Raw genomic sequence first — 25,093 nt, forward strand, 5'->3', positions numbered from 1 at the left:
CATGCTCAATAGTCACTTCTGGTTTTAAGATGCAAACCACACTCTTGGCCAAACCAAAGCTTGTGTCTGTCTAGGCTCTGGAAGGCCTGGGGATATCTTGTCTGTCTGGAAGTACCAGCCTCTGCCCTCTCCTTCTCCCCAGGCATATGGCAAGTGTTTATGGTGAGAGGATTCCTGTTAATGCTTTCTTGGGGAAAATCCAGCCTTCTCTCTTCTCAGAACTCTCTTGGCTGTGCTGAGCACGCAGTGCCATGATTACACATCAAACTCAGAGATTTCACTCAGCTGAAACAGCAGAAGAGAAAAGGATGGCCGCTCATCTTTCGCCTGAGCAAGGGAGAGAAAAGAGAAGAACATTAATGTCAGCTGGAGAGGAATGGCAAAGTTTGCAAGGAAAACCTTGGGAAGAAACTGAGTATTAACAAAAATACAATCTACCCCTATAGAGAAAATGCCACTGGAAGAACCAAATTCCTTCTGTGCAATGTTTGTTTTCTATTACCAGTGAATTTGGCTTGGTGGACACTAAGTACCTTGTAATGGCTTGGCTGTCATTTTTACCCCCCTTCAAATTCAGCCCCACAGATCCACAGCTTTCTTAGCAAGGAAACTGTGGAATTAACTTGAGTTAGGTGCACTGCATGGGCTTCTCAGTGAAGTCAAATAAAAGGCAGAGAGTCCAGAGTTTGCTTGCTAGTGCAGATGAAAGCTGCAGTGCTTCACCTCCAGGATTTTATCTTCTGTTAGCATGTGGAGTGCTCAAGTCTCTCTCCTCCTTAAAGCCAAGGGGAAGGGAGTTATTTTCTCTGGGAAATAGGGCTCTCCAGTACAATACTCACCATCCTCCAGCAGTGGCTCATCACATCATAAATTGCCTTGGAGGCCAGCTTGGGTTTGTAGAGCCGAAATCCTGCATTGATTTCTTCCACCACTTCTGCATTGGTGCGATTCTCATAGGGGATTTTGCCCTCACTGAACACCTCCCACATCAGCACTCCTAAAGCAACCAAACAGGAAAAAAATCACAAAGAGGCAAATAAAATCCTCAGCAGGGCCACTTTCCACCTGCTCTTCTCTGCATCTCAACATTTTTCAGTTACTTGGAAAAGCATTTTCACTTGGATTCTCAGTAGAGAGCTGAAAACCCAGGCCCTAACACAGCTGTACAGTTTGAGGATGCCAGCCAGGATCTCTGGTGCTCTCTGAAGCCTCCCTCTGTTAAATCTGTGAAGGGCATGAACACCCAGCTCCTGCTGTGCTGCTCACAGCCCACCCCAGGAGTGCACAGCTCCAGCCAGCAAAGGGCAAGGGAAGCACAGAATTCACAGGCACAGACTAGCAAAGGTTATAATCCTGCATTATTTACTGCTGGCCCCAGGGCTGAGTGGCACCCCATTGACTGTGAGCTGTGCGCAGCACACTGCCCCATTCACTGTGTGGGCTGGAGAGGGGCCAGGCCCGTGAGTGTGCCAGATCCACAGCCTTTGTTATGGCTTTGGGCAAAAACACACAGCAGTGCCCTTATCTGTGAGGGTCCAGAAGGGAGAGCAAAGAATGGACACAAATGGTCAAACAATGCATTGTGGAGCAGGAAATGAGGTGAGAAGTGTGAGCAGTGAAATAACATTTTCAGATCAGCATAAAGCAAATGGAGTCAGCAGAGCAAACTTGGGAGGGCAGAGGGTTTGAGTGAGGCATCAGTGCCTCAGGAGTGACATGCAGAGAGATGGAGTGCCTAAATGTCTCTCCTCTCCTCTCCTCTCCTCTCCTCTCCTCTCCTCTCCTCTCCTCTCCTCTCCTCTCCAGTGACTCTGTTTTTCTTGGACACTCCTGCTATGTCAGCATGAAACAGAGTTCATTATTTGCTATTTTATATAGAGTTGCACAGGTATAATACATTAAATTGGCAATATTTGAAGAGTTCTGAAGTATTTAGGTAGTTTGATTTTTTTCCCTTTCTTTCACTTGAATGATTTAGGGTTGCTTTTCTAAGCCATTATTTAGGCAACACACCCTTGGAGGATGCAGTGCTGAGGACTTTACTTGAACACTGAGCCCTCTGTTTTTCCCAGCTGGGGCTGTTGAATTTTCTCCATTTTGACAAGAGTTCCTTACCAAATGACCAAACGTCAGATTTGGTGCTGTAGTTGCTGTAGGAGAAAACCTCTGGGGCAGACCACTTGACTGGAAACTTGGTGCCTGTGGAGCTGGTGTACTGATCATCCAGGACAAACCTGGAAGAGGAAAAGCAGGGGGAATGCTGAGTTCCCCATCCTGTGACAGCCCCAAGGGACCGTGCACAGCCCCAGTGCCTTTACCTTGACATCCCAAAGTCAGACACTTTGACCACGTGGGATTCCCCCACCAGGCAGTTCCTGGCAGCCTGCAAGAGAACAAGGTGCAAAGGCATCAGGTCAGAGCTAAAACCCTGTCACAGCCACTCTGGGGCTTTTACCCTGGAAGAGCAGATTGTGCTTAAAAAGGAGCATCAAAGTGACGTTGTGCCATGCAAAGAGGACAAACCCCTGAGCTTCTCATGCTTTCTGTACATTCTGCAGCATGATCCTGTTGCCAGAAAAGCTGTTCAAGCACCACTCTGACAGGCCCTTGTTGCCCAGAAAGGGTGGAGCAAGACCCTAAAATAGCCACAGCTACTCACAGTCACTGCATGCCTAATGAAACTGCAGCAGTGACTGATGGAGCTTGACTGAAAACCCCTTAATTAAAACTATTTTATCATCAGTGCATGTTTATACATGATTTGTGCTAGAACAGGTCTTTTTGTCATCTTCACTGATGTTAGACATGAAGAGTGTCAGTACTGTGGCTCTTGGGGAGCCAGAGAGTCCGCTCAGGAAAAAAAGACAAATTTTATGGTTTTTTTTTCTTCTCTCCCAAAACCAGTTAAAGGGAATAGATTGATCAGTGATCAGTGCTCTAGGGCTTGTTTGGATTTTTTTTTCCCCTAGAGAATTTGTGCTGCTTTTGCAGTGATGGCAGACACAGGATCCCCTCTAAACAGACAGGCAGGAGGAGTGTGGAAGCTGAAATTGAGGAAGACAGGAGAGGATAAAGCTTCAACATACCAGGTCTCTGTGGATGACAGAGTTTTGTTCCAGGTAAGCCATTCCTTCACACACATCCAGGCACATGCCCAGCAGGGTTTCCTTGGAGAAGCCGCCCCGCTGGCTCCGCAGGTAGTCGGACAAGCACCCGTTCTCCATGAACTCGAACACCAGGCAGATGGGAGCCTCCTCAAAGCACACACCATAAAGCTGCACCAGCTTGGGGTGAGACAGCTTCCTGTGGGGCAAGGAGGGAGGGTGGGGAAGAGGCTGAAATAGGCTCAGTGCCTGCTATCCTTACAGCAAGTGTGTTATGTACAGTAATTTACGCCACAGGGCTGCTCCCAGCTCACTGCAAAGGCCAGCTTTGCAGATGTGCAGACCAAGGACTAAATATCATCCCATTTTAATGGCAGTGGTCACCAAAAGATTTTTCTACTGGAAAAACCATTCAAACAAAACTAAAATCAGTTTCTGGCTGTCTTATGGGAAGGGAAATGCAAAAAAATACAAAAAAGTCAATAAAACAAAAGACAAATATATTCAATTGTGCAAAGCAAAACATTTTACAGGTACGGCTTTTCAATGAAATTGTACTTAAGTTTTAAGAGATCTTTTCTGAGAAAAACCACTTTGCTCTCCAAAATGCACCATCAATTTTCCTTGCCTTCCTGAATAGTAGAGATCTGGAAGACCATTCTGGATATGGACAGACTTAGAAGCACAGTAATTCACCTACACTTTGAATTGCCCTCCTTTGTATCCACCAGAGCTCACCAGTCTATTTACTATTAAGATGCACAGCAGATAATCCAAGTTTGAATTCCCTACTGAGATTCCTGACTTTTGCTCAGTGTTATGAATCCCACAGGGTGTGATTGTCATGGTGAATCTACCACTTACATCAAGACTTTGGCTTCCTCGATGAAATCCTCCTCAGACATTGCTCCTTCTCGGATGGTCTTTATGGCTACTTTGGTCTTGTCCAGCAGGTAGCCAAGGTAGACCACTCCAAACTGACCACTGCCAATCTCCTGCACACGGGTGAGCTCAGAGGCATTAATGACCAATTTTCCTGTTGGTTGCAAGGGAGAAAGAGTAAGGACTGAGCAGTAGAATGACAAACAAAAAGCTTTTGTGGGTTAAACACTGAGGCAGGACTCCGAGTGAGACTTTTTGGCTCTCCCTCAAATTGCCTGTCTGACCTCTGATAGCTCATTTGACTAGTCCATGCTGCAGGTCATGTTCAAGGGTAGGAACAACAACATCCCCTTTCTCCCTCCTTTGTCCTGCCTATCCAGTTCTTCAGGGAGGATTGTTTTTACCATGCTTATGTGCAGCACAACATGGGGCTTGAGTTTTGAAGTCTCTTCAAAGCTTGAGTTGCTTTGAAGTCTCCAAGAATTACAATAAAGATGATACCGGCAAAATTCTATTGACAACAATATTCAAATGAAGGCATCTTTCAGGAGACACTCAACTTTCATCAAATTACTCTGTGCTCCCATTTCCATCCCCTTTGTTCAGCATTCATTTTGGTATTGAATGTTGACTTCTGTGAGACCCTGGGGTTCTCATCACCTCCCTCAAGGCACTGCATGATCAGTTCAGTCCTTTATCAACAGCCATGACAAAGATGAGAAGCTGGTGAACAGAGACCTGAAGAAAGCCATTTATTGTGGCTGCAACCACACAAATATTCCTCAATACCCGTGGGGATGTGCAGGATCACCCACCCATCCAGCCAGGAGTGTGATTCCCATGCAGTGATGGCAGACCCTTACCATAGCTGAGCCCTGCGGTGATGGGGGCCTGTTTCCTCCAGGAGGAGACCGCGTATCGCAGCCGCGTCACGAGACCTGGGGACACGGGGACACTTCTGTTACTGCACAGCCATGGCAGCCTGGCTGCCACCACCCCAGAGGTGCAGATTTACTGCACTGAGTTCTCAGCTCCACTTGAGGGCAGCTGAACCTCTGTGCAGGCTCTGGTTTCCTGCCTGAGAGAAGGAAGCCAGTTCTGAGCGCTTTCAGGTTATTTCCCATTTTCACCTCCAGAGCTTTGAGTTTCTGTAAACTCTGATGAATTTCCAAATGATACTTGGTATTTATAGGGTATTTTTGAAGCCCAGTGTTTGCCTTGGTACTCCTGGACTGTAGGGATGGAAATCACCATGTCTGGTTATGGATACTGCCCATGTCCTTGACATTGTGTCAAATCAAAGCCCAGGGATGGATCACCTCCAGAAGGCCCTGCAGTGTAATTCCAGCAGATAGCTTGGCCTGGCAGCAGTGATACACCCCCACGGCTCTCTATAATATGTCATTATGACATCTGTGTTGGCCATGGTCAGCCTTAGAAGGACAACCAGATGAGGATGTAATGCTGGAAACTGGCCTGAAATGCCCATTTCAGAATAAGTAGGAGAAAAAGTGAAGCAATCTAACACTTCATTGTAAGGACAGAGCTCCTTGGGAGTCCTTCATTCAAAAGAGTCACCTGGCAAACCAGCAACATCTCTGTTCAGCCTCTCTCACCTGCTGCATTGTGCTGGTGGTAGTTGATGAGGTCAGGGATGGAGTCAAACACGTGCTTTTCTGCCAGGTAGTATCTCTTGGGAAAGTCAGTTGTCTCATTGATGTGATAATGCTTTATAACAGGATTGTTGTCCGTGCTGAAAAAGAGGGGGTTTTCTTTGAGAGAAAATAGCTTGCAGTAAAAAACCAGGGATTTGGGGTATAAACAGAAACAAGTGAGCAGAGGGGGGAAGCTTCCCCCAGATAGAATGGGGGAAGAGCAAGGAGTGAGCTGCAGTTGCTAATGAACTCTGGGTATTTGTGTGTTCTTCCTCTCACTGGCAGAAGGTCTCATCTCGAGAGGAAGGCTGAGGTTTCCTGATAAGAGAAGGTTGTATGCTAAGTTTCTCTGCTTCTTCTTTGTGAAACACAACTTTCTGCCCCATCACTGAGACCTCTTCACTTGCCCTGCACTACCCATCTCTGGTGAGTCCATGTTGATCCCACTGACACCTCAGTTCAGGGGACAATGCCATCAGAATGACAACCCCAGTGATGTCCAAAGGGTTGGACACATTTAGATTTATGGGCACATAAATCTATTTATGGGCACATATTTAGATTCAGGGAGAAGTGGAGCCTTTAATACACTTTGGGACTGGCAGCTGACTCTTCTGCCTTTTTTGGAAGTGTTTTCCCTCTATCATTTTCATGAGCCTTCTGCTCTCTCGTTATAATGCCAAAACAACTACACAGAGATTACACACTCAGAGAAGCCATTTCATTGATGTAATTGATGTGAAAAGCTGCTGAGCTCAGCTGTACCTCAATGCTTTGGTGAAAACAGAGACTGTGTACATGCCAGGCTGCCTCGAATCTCTCACCATGAAGGCCCCTTCTCTACCCTGGAACAAAGGAAAGAAAACTGGTTAGAGAGATAATGGAAAAAAAAAAAAAAAAAAAAAGAAGTAGGCTGGGGGCAAAGCTGTGCTTATTTCAGCCCTGTCATGAAGATGTGCTAAACATGTAGGAAAATAAAGAGGCATCACCCCACTGACAGAGCCTGGTGTGTTCCATGCACAGCTCTGGCGGCTGCCCAGGGCCTGCAGGTCTCTCTTGGGTGTTGGGTGCTTTTACCTCAGCTTCCTCTCAGAGCTCTCAGAGGAAATGACACTTAGGCACTTGTGCTGAGTACATGTGGGTGTGCCTCTTTGTCCCTCCAAATCTCTCCTCTGGAAATTCTGAATCCATTGACTGCCCTCAGCCCTATCTGACAGAACACATGTTCAATGAAATGTGTGGCCAAGTGGAAAGGCAAACCCCTGTGAGTGCTCCCTGTGGAGTGAGCAGCCACAGAACAAATCACAGTTTATCCAGCACCAGAGAATCCATATGGGAGTGTAAATCATCATTTACCAATGTAGCCCAAATTGGAAAACCTTGGACATGATCCTGCCCTTTCACAGGTACACCAGTCATCCAGTATCTAAACATAAATGGGTAAGAAAGCAATCCTCCTGCAGTCTGGCACTCACAGAACAATTTTTTTTTTTTCACTTTTCACTGCAATTGTTTTCCACTCATCTGAATGCTAAAATGCCTCATAGGGCATGATCCCACTGGCCCAGATAGATCAGATGGCAAAGGAGATTTAACATCACAGTTTGGCTGGAATGTGCTATACTGACCTATATATTGGTAATAAACCTCACATTTTTCTTCTGTTTGGAGATAAAGAAGATTTTCTGGCATCCCAAGTGCCTGATTTTTTTTCATTCCCTCCTCCTTTGCTTTACATAGTAGGTTTCCTCCATTTTATGTCTTCTACCCACCCACAACAGCTGATGCAGAGTAAATCGACCAAGTGCACCCTGCCTGGGCCTCCTTCCCTCGAGCTTTGATCAGCTCCAGCTGAACACAGAGGCTGAGCTGCTCCTGCATCCCCAGGAATGAGCTGCTGGCTGTGCAGCCCTGCCCAGGTGGGATCAGCCTGCTGAGCTGTGAACTTCCAGGGTTCACCCTTCAGTGTCTGCACAACATCTGCACCACACAATATCTGGCACAGGAGAGCTCTGAGAAAGTCTCTCTGCTGCTGTAGAAGCATTAAATCACACACAGTGAGAGCTTCAGGAGTGGAGGTGGGCAGGTTTTGGAGGCAGCATCCTGCCCAAGTCACTCTGAGCTCTATTCTTGCCCTTCCGTTCCCAGCTGACACCAAGCCTGGCCAAAGATCACTCACAAACCTGGCCACGTTTCTGTGAGGCTTGCAAGGCTTTGAACCAAAGTCTCTGCAGCCACATGGGGCTGGTTACCACAGAAAAGTTGTACTGGTAGGACTGAAAGAAAAAATAAGACCACTAAACCATGTGTGGACTTTTTCTCTAGTACTTTGTAAAAGAATTTTTAAAACAGCACAAAAGTGCTGCTATTTCCATAAAATACTACTGTTCCAGGAAGGAACATTTTATTTGTATTTATTAACAGGGCCACCTGTTAATGTAAGAGCAGATTTAAAAATTAAGGTTGTGTTTGTGTGGAAAATTTGAACAAGAAGGTTATTCTTTGTATTTTCAGTACAGTCTTCACTGGAAAACTCTGGCTCAACTGAAAAATTAAAGATGTGTGCTTACACGCACACACACAATTAACAAAACAAAACCCACAGCCATACTTTTGGCTTTCACCCAAAATACTTCAGCACAAGATTGGTTAGATTTTCAGAAAGCTATTGGCATCCACAGGCCTCCTGCAGAGACAGAAAAGATGAGCTAAAATCACAGTTTTCAGCTGGCACAGTGCTCTGAAGCAGTGTTTTCCTCCAGTCCCGGTTACTGGGTGTGTTTGGATGGCACAGCTCCATCCATGCTCATCTAACAGGGGGATAAGGGAGGTGTGCTGGTGGTCCTTTATCTCACATCACACACTAAGGGCACAAACAGAGCAGGAACCCAGGGTTCATCTCTCTTACACACAGCAGCCCTTGCAGGCTCCATTTGTCATTAATTAATTATTATTTCCCATCCACCCCATAGATAACAGTGGTTTACCTCCTCCCTGAGCAGTGTTTCTGCCTTGCTCCTGCTGATGTTCTTATTGTACCACCTGAAAACATCAAAAGACTCAGAGTCAGCATTTCTAGGCCAGGAAAGTTTCTCCTGAGGAGCTCCTGAATGGAGCATCCCCAGGGTGGAATGTCAGCTGGGCTGGGGGCATCTGAGGCTTGTAGCTTCACATCCAGGGTGCAAGAAAAACACAGGCACAACTTACTCATAAACTTGCAGATTCTCAGGTGATTTTTCCACCAGGTAGCTGCTGGGCACGTAGCCTTCATGCCTGTTGAGAGGCAAGACAAGTGTGAGTGTGCTGACAGACAGGATTTTCTCTGCATCTGTAGGAGTCAGCCTTGAAAGCTTTGCCTGCTCATTGCATGATGAAAGTGCTGGTGGGGATGTATTGAGTGTATCAGAAAACAGCTGATTGTGCCTCTAAACTTGGAGAGTTTCATGATTTCCCCCCCTGTGTATCACTGCAAATATCAGTCTGAATTGTTTACTGCTGTAAAATTAACTTTCAGATCCTTTTCTTCAGCTGCCTGAAGCAACAGCAAATGGAAGAAGGTTACCATAAATAACCTTCCATCACTTTTTCCCTGCAAATAAGAGGATGCTTTGCAAAAGCTGAACAAGAGGGAATAAACATGTATGTTAATGGGAGAACAAACTGGAATTAGAAAGGATTTTCACACTGGCTGTTGAAAAGGGACTTACCCATTCCTATCTTGAATCAGCCACCAATGTTCCTCAGAGCTGTCAATCACATAATATTCCTCATTATACTGTAATGTCAGCTCCTGTGGGTTCTGGGCTTCATAGTCATATATGGCTATGACCACTGCTTCCCTTGGATCCAGCAACAGTTTCTGCACAAATTAGGCAAAAGGCTCATCACAGTCACATTCATATTAATATTAATCTTCATAAAAAGCAGTGGCATGCTCTCTAAGGTGGTATTTTCCTGGCAGCACTGGTGCCCCCTGGGTTTAAAAGCCTCAAAGCACCCCAGTCCATTTAGTGGAGTGTGGTGGCAGCAAGCGAATCTTTGGCACTTTCAAACAATGAATTTCATACAAAAATTTCAGTTGCACAGAAAATATCCAGGGAATGTTGTCACAGGTGAAATTCTAGGTCACTGCACTGTGGTGAACATTAATAAGGACATATTCCCCACTGGTAGTTAATCACTCAGGGCAGGGCACTAAGGACAGCATCACTGCACTCACCCAGTTATCTTCAGGAGTGGGAGGAAGAGGCTTTTTTGAGGCTGAAAAGAAATCAATAAAGATAATTTGAAGTAGGTGAGGACAAAACGAAGGGAGAAACCACCAATGCAATGAATTTATACAGGTGATACAACCCCTCTGAACAGTAAGCTTTGAGAACAAGACCTGCCAACTACACAGAGTCTCAGCAGGGCTTGGAAACTGGGGTACAGATTAGTTAAGGCATCAAGGTAAAAAATACAAGGTGAATGTTTCTTTGGTGAAGAATGATTGACCACTTGTGTTCAAGATTATGCTTGGCCATTGAAACCACAGAGGAAATATGGTTTTGTTTGGTTTGGTTAAAATGCACTCTTGAATGCATTTATCTCGAGAAAGTTGTTCTGGCTTACTGACTGACCACAGCTGATCAAGTTCTTACTTCTCCATCTCATTCCAAAACCAAGCATCACACAGAGGAAAATGTGAATTCAAAAAAAAGAATTCCACATACAATAAAAGATAAGCCAGAACATCCCAAGAAGCCAGGAATATGTCTCTTTATGGAAATCTATCATAATATTTTTTGATGTTCTGTACAAAAGAGATTCAATCCTCTACTATTGCTAGGAATAAATATTTTCCATGTCAGGATGGTCTTAACAAGTCCCTTACCATTTTTGGTGGGGTCATATACCACACAGCCAGCTGCCATCTTTTCTGTCTGAGCACAGCACCTCCACTTGCCATCCAACCAAAAGTCTGGATGACACTTTGAAGCCAAACTGTTGTTGTATCTGATTTCTGAAAAACATTGGGGGAAGAAAAAGAAAGGGGGAAATTAATTTCTTTGCATCCACGTTCGTTCTAGAAGTCATCTAAAACTAAACGGAAATAATGTGCTCTTTGAAGAATTGTCCAAACGAGGGGACAGTCTACAAATGTTGAATGGGAAGAGGTGATAAAGCAGAAGCTTGGAGTAGGGGAATAACTGATTGCAAGAGTGACTGCATGAACTTCACAATATCTCCCTCAGGCACAATGTTTTCAGGGGGAACAATACAGCAGCAGCGCTGTAAAACAGAAAAAAGCTGTGACAGAAGCCTGTTGCAGTTTTTATGTAACTAATTGACACCTTCCTCACACCAAACACTCAGCTTGTCTCTGCCCCCAGTGCTGGTTACTGCAGCACCATGTGAGTGAACCACAGCACGATTCAGGAGGTGAACAGGAAATGAAAGCTACCCACAAAAATGTTCCTTAATAATCATGATTCTCTAACAAGGTTGTCACCTAACCAAAAAAACCTATTAATAAGACCTGAAAATTTTTCTGTGTAGAAAACATTATTTAAAAAAGTTAGCCATAGGAAAACCCTCGTCTCTTCCTGAAGAAGAAACCTCAAATTACAGTCATTTATTAAGAGTTTATTCTAGAAAGACACAAATTACAGAATCCCAGAATAGGTCAGGCTGGAAGGGACCACAGTGAGTCTCTGGTCCAGCCCCCCTGCTCAAGCAGGGTCATCCCAGAGCACGTGGGAGAGATGGTTCTGGAATATCCCCAGGCAGGGAGACCTCACACCCTTCCTGGGCATCATTTCTGCCCATTGCCTCTTGTCCCATTGCTTGGCACCATCAAACAGGGCTGGTCTATCCTCTGGCACCTCCCTGCAGATACTGACAGACATTAAGGTCCTCAAATAAACCATCCCACATCCAAATTTCCCTGAAAAAAAAATCTGCTGAAAATACACCCACCAGATTTACAAACATTTCAATTTTATAACCCACTACCTGAGTTATAAACACTTTGACTGCTGAGATTGGAGACACTGACTCCTCCTGCTCATTTTCTCTGCATTATTTGTCATAAAGCTGGTCAGACATAAGCCACAGCTGGGAGGGCAGAGGGGATTTTACCTTCCTTCAGCGTCAGGACCCATCTCTGCCGGCTCTCGCGGTTGGGGGCAAACACATAGAGGATGTAGCTGTCATGGACAATCTGGAGAGGGGGAAGAGAAAGGACCCAGCCATGAGAAGCAATCCCAGATGCACTGGTAGCAAGGGAGTCACCCAAGGGAAGAGGCAGCAGCCCTGTTACCAACAAGCTACGTGCCAAATGATGATGGGAAGTGCAGTAGCAGGGGCTGCTCAGATGCAGCTCTTGACCTCTGTCTTGGGTTGGACATGGGTGTGTGTGTTCTATTCCTATCTGATGGGGCAGTTATCTTCTGTTAATTGGGCAGTTTGCTTTATCTCTTCCACAACCCATCCTCCCTCCAGGAGATCTCTTCTGTTCATGGGCCAGTGAGTGTCCCTGCATGGCTGATAAAATTCCATCAGCCCATTGGGAGATGCTCCGCCCAGGGGGAGGAGCCAAGAATTCCTATCTGGATATAATCTGAGGTTTGGAAGATCACAGCAGCCTTTGCCCACTGCATTCCCAGAGCAGCCCTTTCCCACTGGATTCTGAGGAAGACCAGGCCAATCTCTAGCATCCCTGAACCTTCAGAGCAAAACTCCACCCTTCTACAGGATCCCTGCTCCAGCAGAACCACAGCTGGCACTGCAGGAGGGCTGCAGCCACCATTTAATGGGACTGTGCAACCACCCTGACACACAGGGTGTCAGGTCCTATTCTGACTCTGTTGTTTGGTATTAATGCATTGTTTTGGTTTTTTTTTGCTTCCCTAATAAAGAATTGTTATTCCTGCTCCCATACCTTTGCCTGAGAGGCCCCTTAATTTCAAAATTATAACAATTCAGAGGGACGGTTTTACATTTTCCATTTCAGGGGTGGCTCCTGCCTTCCTTTGCAGACACCTGTCTTTTCAAACCAAGAGAACCTCACTGACTTTTGATTATTTAAATTGGAGTAGAGGTTCTGATCAAGAACCCAGTGTTGAGTTCATTAACGACTGCACTGTGAAGGAAATGCTACTGAAATACAAAATTAAGTGATGTCTCTCTCTGTATGGTCAACAGACAGACTCACCTGGAAAGGGTATTTGTACTGACAGGGAATGATGATGTCACTTCTCACAATTTCCACACATTTAATCCTGGAAAGTTCCACTGAACCCTTCAAAGTCCTTTTTTTCTAAAAGACAGAGAAAAGCACTTAGTTGAGGCTAATGATTGTGGATTAAGTGAATAATTAGACCAGACTGTTAGGCTGTGGGAGATTTAGTTTTAATAGAGCAGAAGCAAATTAACTGATTATGTAAGACATTAAAAATTTAAAGAGTAATTCTTATATTGGGCATCACTATATGTATTCCCATACACATAAATATATGCACATACATATATTTCAACTCAGCACCAGTCAAAACCTCTATTTGAAATTCAGTTTTTTACTTTTTTCTTCCAGCAAAATGAAATCCCTTTTTAACCAAAAAAAGAACTATTTTCATTAAATTTTCAGTTTACTAACACCCCTTTTTCAGCTTTTCACTGAAAAGCTATAAACCAATAAATATTTTATTTAAAAAGTTTGGGTACTGAGAATTTCAAAACTATTCATTTAATCCAAAATGTAAATTTTTACTGTAACTGTCTTCCAAAAACTACAACATTTCTCTATTTTTGTTTCGTCTGGCTTTTCAGCTAAGAAAAAAACAACAGGGAATTTTGAAATAAATATTATCCTCAAAAACTTGCCAGCAAAGCTGTTTCTCTGGCATCTTCTGCTGTGCTTTCATTCACCTGGTGTTTGGGTATATCAGGTACCCAAATAACAGCATGGGCAGTGGGGAAAGAGTACAAAGAGCAGGCATTCATGGATCCCAGCTGCCTTGGTGTACACTGTTCCCTGTGGAATCCTCATCCCATGGCACTCTTTTGCAAGAGAGGGGTGAGGGCAGCTGGTGGAAGTGGAGCTGAGGCTCAGCCTCTGGTGCTTCTGCAGGATCCCCTACATGAGGTTGCTCTTCAGAGTGAGCTGGTTTCCTGTTTTGATTCATTTTCAGCAGGGATTAAGCACTAGCTGTGCCTCCCCTCAGCTTTGGGACAGCGTGACGGAAATCAGTGAGGTTTGAGAGCACCAAAACACTGCAGAGCTTTTCCTTTTCCAAACACTGCCAGCAGGACAGAGCCTGAACTTCAGCTGCTGCCTTGTACCTGCCACAGGTTATCCCTCACTCAGCAAGACTTTGGCAGCCTTCTGAGCCTCCCTTGGGCCCCAACTCTTTGTGTTTTACACCCTCCAGCTCCCTCTTGTCCCTTCTCCCCTCTGTCACCATCGCCCTGCAGCTCTGCCCCCTGGCAGCAGCCATCCCCACCACTGTGCCAGCCCCACTGCTGCTCCTCTGCCCCTTTCAGAGTTAAATTCAGCCTAAGCCAGGGCAGCGGCTCCTGCCTCTGGAGATGGGGGGAGGTTTGCCACAGAGCACTGTCAAACAGCCTCAAAACAGAGAGGCCCTGGGGCTCCCCAAGCCTCATGCTTGCACGACTGGCTGGGTGTTTTGCCTCTGTGTAACTGGACTTGAGGCAAAAGAGGAAAATTATTACAGCGTGGTGTCACATTGCTCCTGCTGGCCTTGGCTGGTGCATTTGTGGTTTGTATTTGTATTTGCTTGCAGTTTAACCAGTGTCTCTGGATTTACTGCCAGGACTGTCTCCTGTAGACATCTGCCTGTGTAGCTCTCTGGGGTGTGGGATTCTCCTAAATCAATAAACCCAAGGCTTTAAAGCACCCCTAAATGTAAATGCCAATTAACTCCCAAGAGTGCTGGCAAGCCTTAGAAGGCCTTAGTGCACCCCATTTTCACCATTTATTTCCTTTCATTCTTATCTAGTCACTTCTTTCAGACTTGGCTTCCTCTGTCTGTTCTTCAAAACCTCCCCTATCATTTGTTCTACCCCACAGTCTTTTACCCTTTTGATGAGGCACAAAGCCATTTATATCCTATAAAAACCTTCAATTTTGTTAGTGCTGAACCCTCCTTCATCTCCTTCCTTTGAAGTCCTGGGGTTTACCCACATGCATTCCTCCCCTGAGGCTTTAGCAAGCGATGCTGTGCCAGGCACAGGCTCTGCTCTTCCCCTGCACACTGGTTATTGTTGATGCTTTTCTGAACTCTGCTGAAAGACAGGGTCCAGCCTTCTCAAGGAGCTTTGTGCAGCTGCCCTGCAGCTCTCATGACCCACTGTGTTCCTTTTAATTACACAATTCAGGGATGGAAGCTCCTCATAATCTCATGTTGCAGCACATTGGTGTGTATCTCTCAGCCAGAGCACTGCCCAGCAGATCCCCAGCTGATGGGACCCTGCTGATAGAAGGCAATTACAGTCCTCCAGCAGGACAAACAACTGGAATTACCACTCACAAACCAGGCATTACCCAGAAACTGGGCTGGAAACTAAACATATCCCTGCTTTTGTGATGTTTGACCACACTTTAATCCAACAAAAGCAACAGGGCCACTTGGAAGGAAGGGGAGACAAAAAGCTTCTTAAAAATGGCCTCTGAAAAACCTCAGAGACTTGTTCCTAAAAGGGTGAGACAAAGCATGCTGACAGATCTCCATTTGTTGTTTCCAGTCTGCCCAGAGTATAATGGGCAGATGTTTTAGCTGGCTGGTCAGTAAGAGCATCAGAAGAGGTCAGAAAGTGGTCTTGCTGTGAGCCATGTGTGGAAAGAACCAGGGCAGGCTGCTGTGCCATGGGGAGAAGCACACATGCTACAGATCAGCCCATCCTGATTTATTCCTTTTGGTCCAAGATTTGCAATATATCCACTCTGGGAACAGCTCTGAAAGGAGCCAGGTGCATCACAAGCCCAGTGCATTGATATCTTCATCTTTGGTACTTCCACATGGCTCCAGGAGCTCTTTCATTGATTAATCCTTTGGTTTGTCTCTGCTGCATAAACCAGAAGACTCTGGTGGTCCCTGATTGCTTTAGATGCTGGGATAATTGACCATGGGACAATGGACGCAGCCCTACCCTGCAACACAAGGAGACATCTACCTGAGGAATGAGCTGCCTGGCATCTCTCATGTCCTAAAACCAGCCACCAGCACAGCAGCTCACCCAAAAAATGGATCACTTCTCTCCAGCTCAGGGGCAGGGATGTGGAGCTCATGGTGAGAGGGCAGGGAGCCATCAGTGGCTGCTGCAGGTCTGCTTGTGATCACACTTCCTGACCATGGCCCTGCACCCTCAGGCTGCACAAAGCACTGAGATCTTGTGAGATACGGGGCTGAAAGGCTCTGCAGGGAGGGCTTGGGCTGAAGGTCCCTTGGTGGGTGCTGACAGGTTTGCTGAGCCCCACTGTGTTTATCAAAGGGCCCTGGCAAAAGGTGCAGCCACCAGGGCTGGGAGCAGAGGGAAGGGAGAGGAGAGGGGAGGGCAGAGCCTCATCTCACGGAGCAGAGGAGGAGACCAAAGACAGGAAGGCAGCCCCCTGTGCTTCATAAAGCTGGCTTGGTTCTGAAGTTGCATAACAACTTGTGTCTTCTTTCTTTTGTTCTGGTGAGGGGAAAACCAAGCCATCAGAGGTTCATGTGGCCCCAGGCTGCTCAGCAGCAGTCCCTGCTGAGGGCTGTCCATGCTGCAGCTTGGCTTTCCTTGCCCATGGTGTTTGTGTTCACCTCCTGCCTCTCCATCTCCTGTGCATCCCCTCCTGGGCAAGGCTGGCAGTGCCTCCTTGGCAGGAGGGCAGGGGAAAACTGATTTATAGCTGGGGTGGAGCAAGGTAGGAAATTCCAGTCCTCAGCAAGCTCAACCACAAAAATATTTCCATCAATGAAAGCATTTCATGACCTTCTCTGTACCATCAGGGTTTGGGTTTTTTTGTAAGAATCTGAGCCAAAGTTCATTCCCTGTTTTCACTCACCATCTTGACTAAAAAGAGCAGTTCTTAATTGGTGATTAAGTAGATGAAGGATCTTTGCTTTGACCTTGTGTCACCTGTTCCCTGTCTCTCTGCTCTAGCTGGGCTTGTGTTCAGCCTGAACAGAGGCAGCAGCTGATTTGGAGGGTTGTGTAAGGTGGAACTGCCCATGGCAGAGAGCTCAGCTGCCTCGGTCAGCTTTTTCAATGAGTGACACTTTCTTGCCTTTCAGAGTTTTCTTCAGGCCTTGCTGAGCTTCTGAAAGAATTTGGAAAGGAATTTCTTGGTGTAGAAATAGTAACCAGAAGCTTATGAGATACCACTGGAACAAGATGGAGTTATTTTTAATGGTAGCCCTCCTGCTAAAGTATTTTTCCACCAACCAAAGTACCTGAGCTTGAACTTGAACCTCCTTGGACACTGTGTTGATACAATTCTTTCTATCTCTTATCATATTCCTTATCTGTGGAATGTGCTGTATTTCTCATTAATAGTTAGGATATTAAGAACTGTTGAAAACTGGATTCATAGCAACTTTGCCTGGACACTATATTCATTCAATATTTTGTGAGTTTTCTCACAAAAATGTGAGTTTTCTCACATTAGGAACACTGATAGTTTCGGGGCTTATAGGAAATAAAACAATGTAACTAATTTTTAATTTGAATCTGAAAATAAAATTGAAGAAATAGATTTTAAAAAGAAAGTTGTAAGGGATTTTGCATTTTCTGCCATGCTAACTGTTCTAAAGGAAAGTTGGAGAGGAATGATAATTAATAACACTGGGATTTTCTGTAGAACCCTGGCTGTTGTGTTATATTTTAATACCTCCAATGTATTTTGCATATATTTGATAATTAAATCCCTTAATGTGCCTGCCTGTCTTACCTGTCCATCATGACTATTTTGTCCTTCAACTTGAACTAAAAGAATAAATAAATTTTTTTACTGCTATTTTCACATCTAAAGAACATGAAGGTGTTTTAGGGGTTGGTGCACCCTGATGCAGAATACACAGAATTGTGTTAAATAACAAAACCATCTGCAACTGGCGCTTGAGATGCCTCCATTCAGCTATTTACTATCCTTACACAATCCTATAGATCCAATCCAGCCTTTTATTCCCATCAAATCCAATTCCAAAATTCACTTTGGCTCAAGTCTTGTCCAAGATGGCTATCAGGGTGCCCATCTCTACAACAGCACAAGTGGTTGGACAAGAAAATCAATGCCATCATCAAAAAACAGAAGGGAAAAAAAAAAAAAGGAAGAAAAAAAAGGAAGATTCTTGGCTTTCAAATGAGCTTTCTAATATGATGGAAATAAGCCTTTTATGTTACATAAAAGCCCATGGAACAACTCCTGAATACTATATTAGCTTCTTCAAAGCTGTTCTTGACTCCAGCAAAGACTAGAAGCAGTGGATGGCAGTGAATGAAGGATTCAGTTGAAGAAAAGAAGCTAAATTAAATCAACTATATGACATCACTTTTTCATGAAAAAAAAAAAATCTAAGCTTTAAGGGCAAAATTAAAAAACAGCCAGAAAGGATGAAAGAGTATAGAGCAACAGGCAGGCATTGCAATAAAATAAGCTACAACGTTGATTAGAACACAAAGCAAAGTCAATGGCACTGGGAGCAAAAAATGGCCACAACAGAGAAGTCTAATAAAAGATAACTTTTAGGAAGCCTCATATTTATTGTTATATATTCAAATTAAGAGGTGTTCTTTCCTTTTTAAAGATAAAAAAGACAACATGGGTTGAAGGTTTTGCTACATCCTCAATGTTCTCTGACAGAAGAAAGATTTGAGCTTTGTAATTTAAACAAAATGGAAGTATCTGACATTTGCTGCAAAAACGTTGCTCAGAAGGAATTAAAAATATTTATTCAAAAGCTAAAGACTAATAAATACACAGAAAAGGACCTAGTAGGAACAAAACTGGGCAAGAACAGAAAGGGCAAGTAGAAAATTATTATAATCGTATTCTGGAAGGTAAAATTAGCTATTCCAGCAAAAAAGGAGCTATTTTTATTACCAGACTTTACCACATGTTTGTGTAGTTCAAAAGGCCACAGACGCCAGACACAGAGAACCTGCATTTTGCTCAAGGCAATCCTGTCTAGACAATATCACCACCCCAAATCAGGATGCTGCTGCAGGAGTCGTGAGTGAGAACAGCAACAGACAGGAACTTTGCAAATATCCAGAAAAATATTGACTAGGATGGACTGGACTAGGTTGATGAAAGATGTGGAATCTCTGTCCTTGGCTTTGAAGCAGTGGCCAGCCAATGCTACAGCCAACCTGTCCTGGTGTTGGTGACAGTCCGGCTCTGAGTGTTGATCTTATCCTGGCAAAAAAGAATTTAAGAGGTGCTCTCCAACCAGCACTACTATGATTCTGTGATTTCACAATAGAAACGAGAAACATTGTGACAAACAATATCAACTTCATCCTCCAGCAACTCTAATAATATAATTTGGATTATTCAAAATTCCTGTTAAGTTTTCAGAGAGGTACTAGACATTAAGTCACAGATTTGCACTTTATCTTCATCTTATTTAGGGTTGTATTGACTTTATTGTATAAAAATTGATTGAAATGGGTGATGCAGGCAGATGCCAAGCCTGACTTCTTTGTGGGTGATATGTGTATTATTAATAAATTAGTTGGAGATATGCATCAGAAAACAAGTGGTATTGCAAATTCTGGCAAGCAAACAGTACTAGTTAATAAATACATGGCAGGTTATGAAGAATGACATATCTAATCAGATGTATTTATTTGGAAGGTTGTATTTAAAAACATAAATAAGTTCCCTTTAGGTGAGGACTGCAGCTCCATGACTGCTAAGGGGAAGTGTCCCTGTAGCCTTTTGGCCTGCTAAGGTGTTCAGAATACACAAATCAATGAGAAATGGTTTGAATGGCCACTCTAACAAGAAGACCAGAAGGGATATCTTCAGAAGAAAAGTTTTAATCTGTTACATTAGAGTCTTGGGGAAAAAACCAAGTTGGATTCTGTGTAGAATAATGAAGGTGAGAGGGACTGGACTCAGAGAGGAGCAAAGCACTGCTTTTTGTCCCATGGGTAGCTGGACTGCTGCAAGCAGCCCCACGTGTAGATAATGCTACAGAGCAGCTGGAGCATTTCTGGGATGCTGATAAAAGTCTTTTCAGCCAAGTTTATTCCTTTGTTCTCATGTAACAAGAGACTGAAAGCAGATTTCAAGGCCCACTGAAGTGCCATCTTTTCCATCTTTATTTGTGAGTATCAAAGATGGGAATGAAAGAGCCCAGGACTAGGCTGAGTCATTCTGAGTGACCTCCTGAGCATCTGACCAGTGTAGGAAGAATTGTACTGATGTAAATGAAAAAAGAACTTGGCCTTTTATGGGTGAGCCTTTCATTGCTGCCTTTACCAGCTGGACTAATAATAGCCCCAAAGTGCATGAAGATATAAAATTTCAAAATATTTATTTGCCTGAAGGATTTACCAAGGACCATAAGCTATTGGGTGGAGGGGGTATAGATAATTCACCAGTTCAAGTGCTTTTGCTGCATCTAAGTAAGAATATTTGAAACTCTGTCCCAGACACTTCCCCAAAGGGATTCACTTCTCTGCTGCTTTTGCAGAGCAGCAAGTGTACCAGCACCCTGAGAGTTTCAGTGTCTGAATTATCCATTATTGTTGTGAGGATCAAACTAATTGAAATAATTGAAATTATTACTCCCATGTGCTTGTTTACTCACATGTACAGTGGCTACAAAATCAGACCCTGAAACAAATAATTTTTGCCCTTGGAATTGATTTGCATGTTATAATAAAGGCACTTCTGATGTCTTTTAGCAGAGATGGGGGCTGAATACATGTGCCTGTTATCAGGGCTTTGCTTTATGTTAAGACAGCCCTGCATTGTGCACTGCATAATGAATTCCAGAAAACACAGCTTCTTATTGTTGTCAGTTATTGGGGGCTCATTCTCCTAATGAGACATGTAAATATCTTTCATTAACATTAAGGGCCACTGTGTGCTTGGCCCTGAGGAGAACAGTGCTCTCTGTCAGCTGTGGCAGAAAGATGAAAATTACAGTGAAAATGCCATTACAGTTACTGCAAAAAAACCCCTGCCTTTATGTCAGTTGTCTTGACAGCTTTGGGTATCATTTGCAGAAATATCCCTGTAGCCTTTTAGCCTGCTTATTTCCTTGTTTTAGACTCATACAAAATAATAATGTTGTTTTATACCTTTGGTTTAAAAATGCAGAGAAAGGATGTTAAACCCTGTTAAATACAGGCAGACTGCATAAACCGGAGCTTAAGGCATAAGTGTGTACTTTGTGTCATCCAACTGAAATCAGTGGGACTTCTCAAACTTTTAAGCAGTTCAGTAGTTGTTTTACCTGACTCTGTGCACAGGCTGTTGTTACTGACTGACCAGGGACTGGAGAGATGGGAACTGTACAGGTACAAAACTCTGGGTACAGCAATCCACCAGACAGGTTGGTAAGGGGTTCTTAAAAATACCCATTGAAAACCCACGGTGAAAACATCCCCAGAGATCTCCCTTGGAAAATCCATGCTTTAAAAGTCCAGATATGAGCTGGGCCCATCCATGTCAGTCCATAGCACCTGAGGATGCTCCCCATCACTGCAGCCAGCTGTCAGCAGTGTCCCTAAACCTCCAGAGCAGGGCCACCTGCAAACTGCCCCCTGCAAATGGTGACAGCCTGCTCTGACTCTGCCAGCCCCAGAAATTATCTGAGAGCATCCTGGTGGATGCACTGCAGAGCAAAGCAGTGCCAGGGACTGCAGCAGACAATGAGCACCAGATCATTGAGTTCAACTCCTGCACGTGGTGCCTGGTCCTGGTGCACTCCTGGGAATGGCACAGCCCATGTGCTGGGCAGGGATCATTGGAATCCTCCCTCCACTGTGGGAGGAATTCAAATGGTGTGGGTTCCCTCCATTCTGAGCACAAAACAAGATGGTTCTTGCATGGGCTGCCCTCATCCTTCCTCTCCAGAGCAGCAATGGCCTGACCATGTAGAGGTCTCACCAGAATGCTCTAATTTTGATTACTGAAGAGGCTAATGATCGGTTCTGGGAGTGTTTCACAGGACAAATTCTTCTCTCTCTATTTTGTGACAAATTCTTTTCATGTAACAACCTGATTTTGAGAGAGAAGACCTGTTTGTGTGAGAAGAAAAATCAGGATTTCATGGAACATCAGCCCTGTGATTACAAATACACCACCATGCCTCAAATGCGCACAAGGTTCTGAAGTTACATGCGTGTTTACCTACATATGTCTACACATATATAATATGTATATTTTGAAATATATAATATATAAAATAAAGTGGATAATACCTCAAACCCTCATCTCACCTAAATGACCTTTTGGAAGACTCAGAGGGAAAATTTCCACGAACACATAGAGTGTGAAGTCTGTGCCCCACTGAAAGTCACCAAGTCAGATTTTCCAAACTATTTCAGTCCCTAAAGATGCTGACAAGACACCTACTGCAAAAGTATCTAGTCAGAGTTACGTTCAATTCATGTTAAGCAGATCAAGACTCAGAAAGCATCAAAGAAAACCAGTAGCAAACATTTTTCTAAACACCTACACCTACAGCAAAATCATTTCAACGCTTTTCAAAATTTAGCCCCGAATAATTAAGTGGAATAGTTATAATGGAATTTAAAACCTTACGAAAATGACATTTGAAAAATAGTTTGGAGACCAGACAAAGATAGTCTCGAACCACTGACAGTCACAGTATGCAGCAATCAATAGTGTCCTGTTTAAAATGGAGGTGAGAAAAGTATAAGCAAGAAAAACATTTCATTGGGCATATTTGAGAGAAATGACATGCAGGTGAAAATGACTGTTAAGCCTTTAAACCTTTTAACCTTTAAAGCTGGTTTGTAACTCCAAATAGGTTGTGATAAAATATGAGGGCACATCGTACTTTTATTGTTGGGTTCTGTTTCTACTAATTTTCTGCAACTGAGCAAGATCAGAAGGTCTGAAGTTGCCAGTGCTGGATCCAAGGCAGCACAGTTCTTCCCTGCCTACAGGAACAGTGCCTAAACATAATGGATTAACAGCACGTTCAGGGACTGCTGGAAAACAAGCAAGATTATTTACAACCCTAACGAGGCTCTGCAAACATCCAGCTAAATAGAAGGGAATAATTCTCACTTCACTAGAGCACTAAACACAATGGGGTGCACAGACTGACTTCTAATTTTCTTCATATTTAGCAAATCAGCAAAATGCAAACTTGGGGAAACAAAGCCTGGCCTGAGCCTGGATCTCATCATCACAGCCCATCTGAAGCTAGCTCCAAAGACCCCACGTTACATGTGGCAGCTGAATTTATTTTAAAATGCTAGATGGATCTCCTACCAGCCATTAGCCTCATGCGTCGAAGAAAAGAATGAGAGTGAAGATCTGTTGATAATTTTTTCACAGTTACAATCAGGGTACACTTGTGCCCTTCACAATACACCTCTCTAGGTCACCTCTGTCCGCATGTGAGGTGCCAGGCACAGGCTCACACAGCTCTTACACACACCTCTTGCCAAACTCCTTCAATAAAACTAGATCCTTCCTATAAATCTGTCTTCCTCCATTCACACCAAATGCCTGCTGATCAGCAGCTCTAAATGACCCATTTGACCAATTTTCAGGGCACGGTGCTGTAGCAAGGACCAGAAAAATTAACAAAATTTAACAAAGATCATCCTTCCTCCCATTATCATCCTTCCCTCCATTAATCAAATTTCATCCTTGCTCCCATTGCTGGGAGAGAAAAAACAACAGACGTTACCCCGTGGCGATGCTCGTAGTAAGCCAGCTTGGATTGGGTCAGGACAAAGAAGCGCACTTTAAAGTTGGAGGGTGAAGTCCTTCTCTTCTGCTGGGATTTCTTGATCAGCAGTTCCTGCAGGAGCACACAGTTATTCATGGCTGAGCCAAGAATGTTTGCCTCCCAGGACATGGGAGCTCTGTGCTGTGCGCTCCGTCAAAGAAAGAAACAAGAGAAAGAAGGCAGTTAATAAAAAAAAAAAAAGTGTTCAAGAGGCAGCGTAGGTGCTTTTGAGCTTTATCTTCCCATCTACAGCAAAGCTTCCTTTCTGTCAGACCATAACCACATCCTCTCTGAAGCCATAAGGTGAACAGCACACATTGAAATATACGCTAAGGTAAATGTTGTGGAAAAAAATAACACTTGAGGGACATGCAGTAGATGTGAATCAATGATTAAGGATAAATTAAAGGGGTGTGGCATGATTAAACAGCTGTCTCCTACTGGCTCATCTGGTAATACAGTTATGAATGCATGCATCCAACATGGATGTACAGGATGAGTGTCTTGTTCAATGCTAATTAAGAATGTGCATTTTCCATAAAAATACATTTTAAATACAGCACTTAATATACTTAATATACAGATTTGTAGAGACTTTGCTTAAGACAATGCAGTACCATAGGACAGAAACAAGGACAAACTGAAGCTGTTGCCAGCTGATGCCTATATATATATATAAAAAATAAAAATTAAAATAATTTTTTAAAAAATTAAAAAATAAATATGGTGGCCTTACTGAAGACAAGATGCATCAGATATTGTTAACATTTATCATGCTGAAGTCCAGTAAACCTGTATTTCGTTTCTCAGCAGAGTGACTGAGTACCAAAAAACTCTTGTGGTCAGATGACACAAGAGTGTGATCTCCTAAAAAAGCATCACTGCTGTCAAGGGGGATTTCACACCTATTTGTAGATTAGGATGAACATTCAGGCCAAATTTCCCAATTCTTCTACAAGCCAGTCTGCCTCATGCAGAACACGTGTACAAAATATGCAGAATTTGATGTGAGTTTTTGGGAATTGAGCTTTGTGTAAGCAGCAATTTGGATAAATTCCAGACCTTGCACCTCCAAAATATGGGACCACTTGTGTGTGCTCATAAATTTCCTTATGCTTGAGAATTTGCTGGTTTAAATTATGCTTCAAGATCCTTTCTTGTAATGAATGAACCAAAAAACTGCAGTAGAATGCCCTGATAAACTTAGGGATTTCACTGTGCCTGCAACAGTGAATTACCCCCAAAAAGGCTTGGATCTGGATCAGCAAATATTTCACTCAAGTTGAGTCAGTAAAGTTGAGTTTATAATGATAATTTTTAACAGCATTGCATTTTTAGCTAGTAACACTTGTTTAGGACTATGACTCTTTCTAGTCTCCCCTTCACACTAACTGTAGGGTATGAAGGACTTGGTGAAAAATCTCTGTAGCTTGGGCCAAAGCGGTTTGCAGTCTGCTGGCAGAAATGTGCACGATGTCATATCAGAAAATTGAATATAAATAGAAATACAAGGGTGTGACCTTGCAGC

The 25,093-nt window shown here is 43.8% G+C and overlaps 1 protein-coding gene across 2 annotated transcripts; it reads right to left on the minus strand.

Moving 5' to 3' along the window:
* Positions 1-255: 255 nt before the first annotated feature.
* ITK (IL2 inducible T cell kinase) lies at positions 256-23,694 on the minus strand. 2 transcript variants are annotated; one of them, XM_054287951.1, is made up of 17 exons: positions 23,524-23,694; positions 12,837-12,941; positions 11,762-11,843; positions 10,515-10,643; positions 9,861-9,901; positions 9,349-9,500; positions 8,849-8,914; positions 8,629-8,683; positions 6,407-6,486; positions 5,603-5,739; positions 4,850-4,924; positions 3,969-4,140; positions 3,087-3,303; positions 2,319-2,383; positions 2,116-2,234; positions 840-997; positions 256-327 (listed from the first exon to the last, which is right to left on the minus strand). In XM_054287951.1, exons 1-17 carry the CDS (start codon positions 23,692-23,694, stop codon positions 256-258), a joined length of 1,896 nt encoding a protein of 631 aa, XP_054143926.1. The 2 variants fall into 2 exon arrangements, with proteins under 2 accessions (XP_054143926.1, XP_054143927.1); XM_054287952.1 differs by having other exon boundaries at positions 9,852-9,901; positions 23,524-23,661.
* Between the last annotated feature and the right edge of the window lie 1,399 nt (positions 23,695-25,093).

This window comes from Melozone crissalis, unplaced genomic scaffold (assembly GCF_028551555.1).
Source record: "Melozone crissalis strain CALT ecotype California unplaced genomic scaffold, PUWL_Pcris_2 ptg000061l_1, whole genome shotgun sequence".
Taxonomy (NCBI): Eukaryota; Metazoa; Chordata; class Aves; order Passeriformes; family Passerellidae; genus Melozone; species Melozone crissalis.

Coding starts and splice junctions, on each gene's coding strand:
- ITK (XM_054287951.1), bottom strand. CDS start 23,694: ATGTCCTGGGAGGCAAACATTCTTGGCTCAGCCATGAATAACTGTGTG. Junction 9,501..9,860: donor CCACTCCTGAAGATAACTGG/GTGAGTGCAGTG, acceptor TAATTTGTGCAG/AAACTGTTGCTGGATCCAAG. Junction 998..2,115: donor ATCTGACGTTTGGTCATTTG/GTAAGGAACTCT, acceptor TGGTTGCTTTAG/GAGTGCTGATGTGGGAGGTG.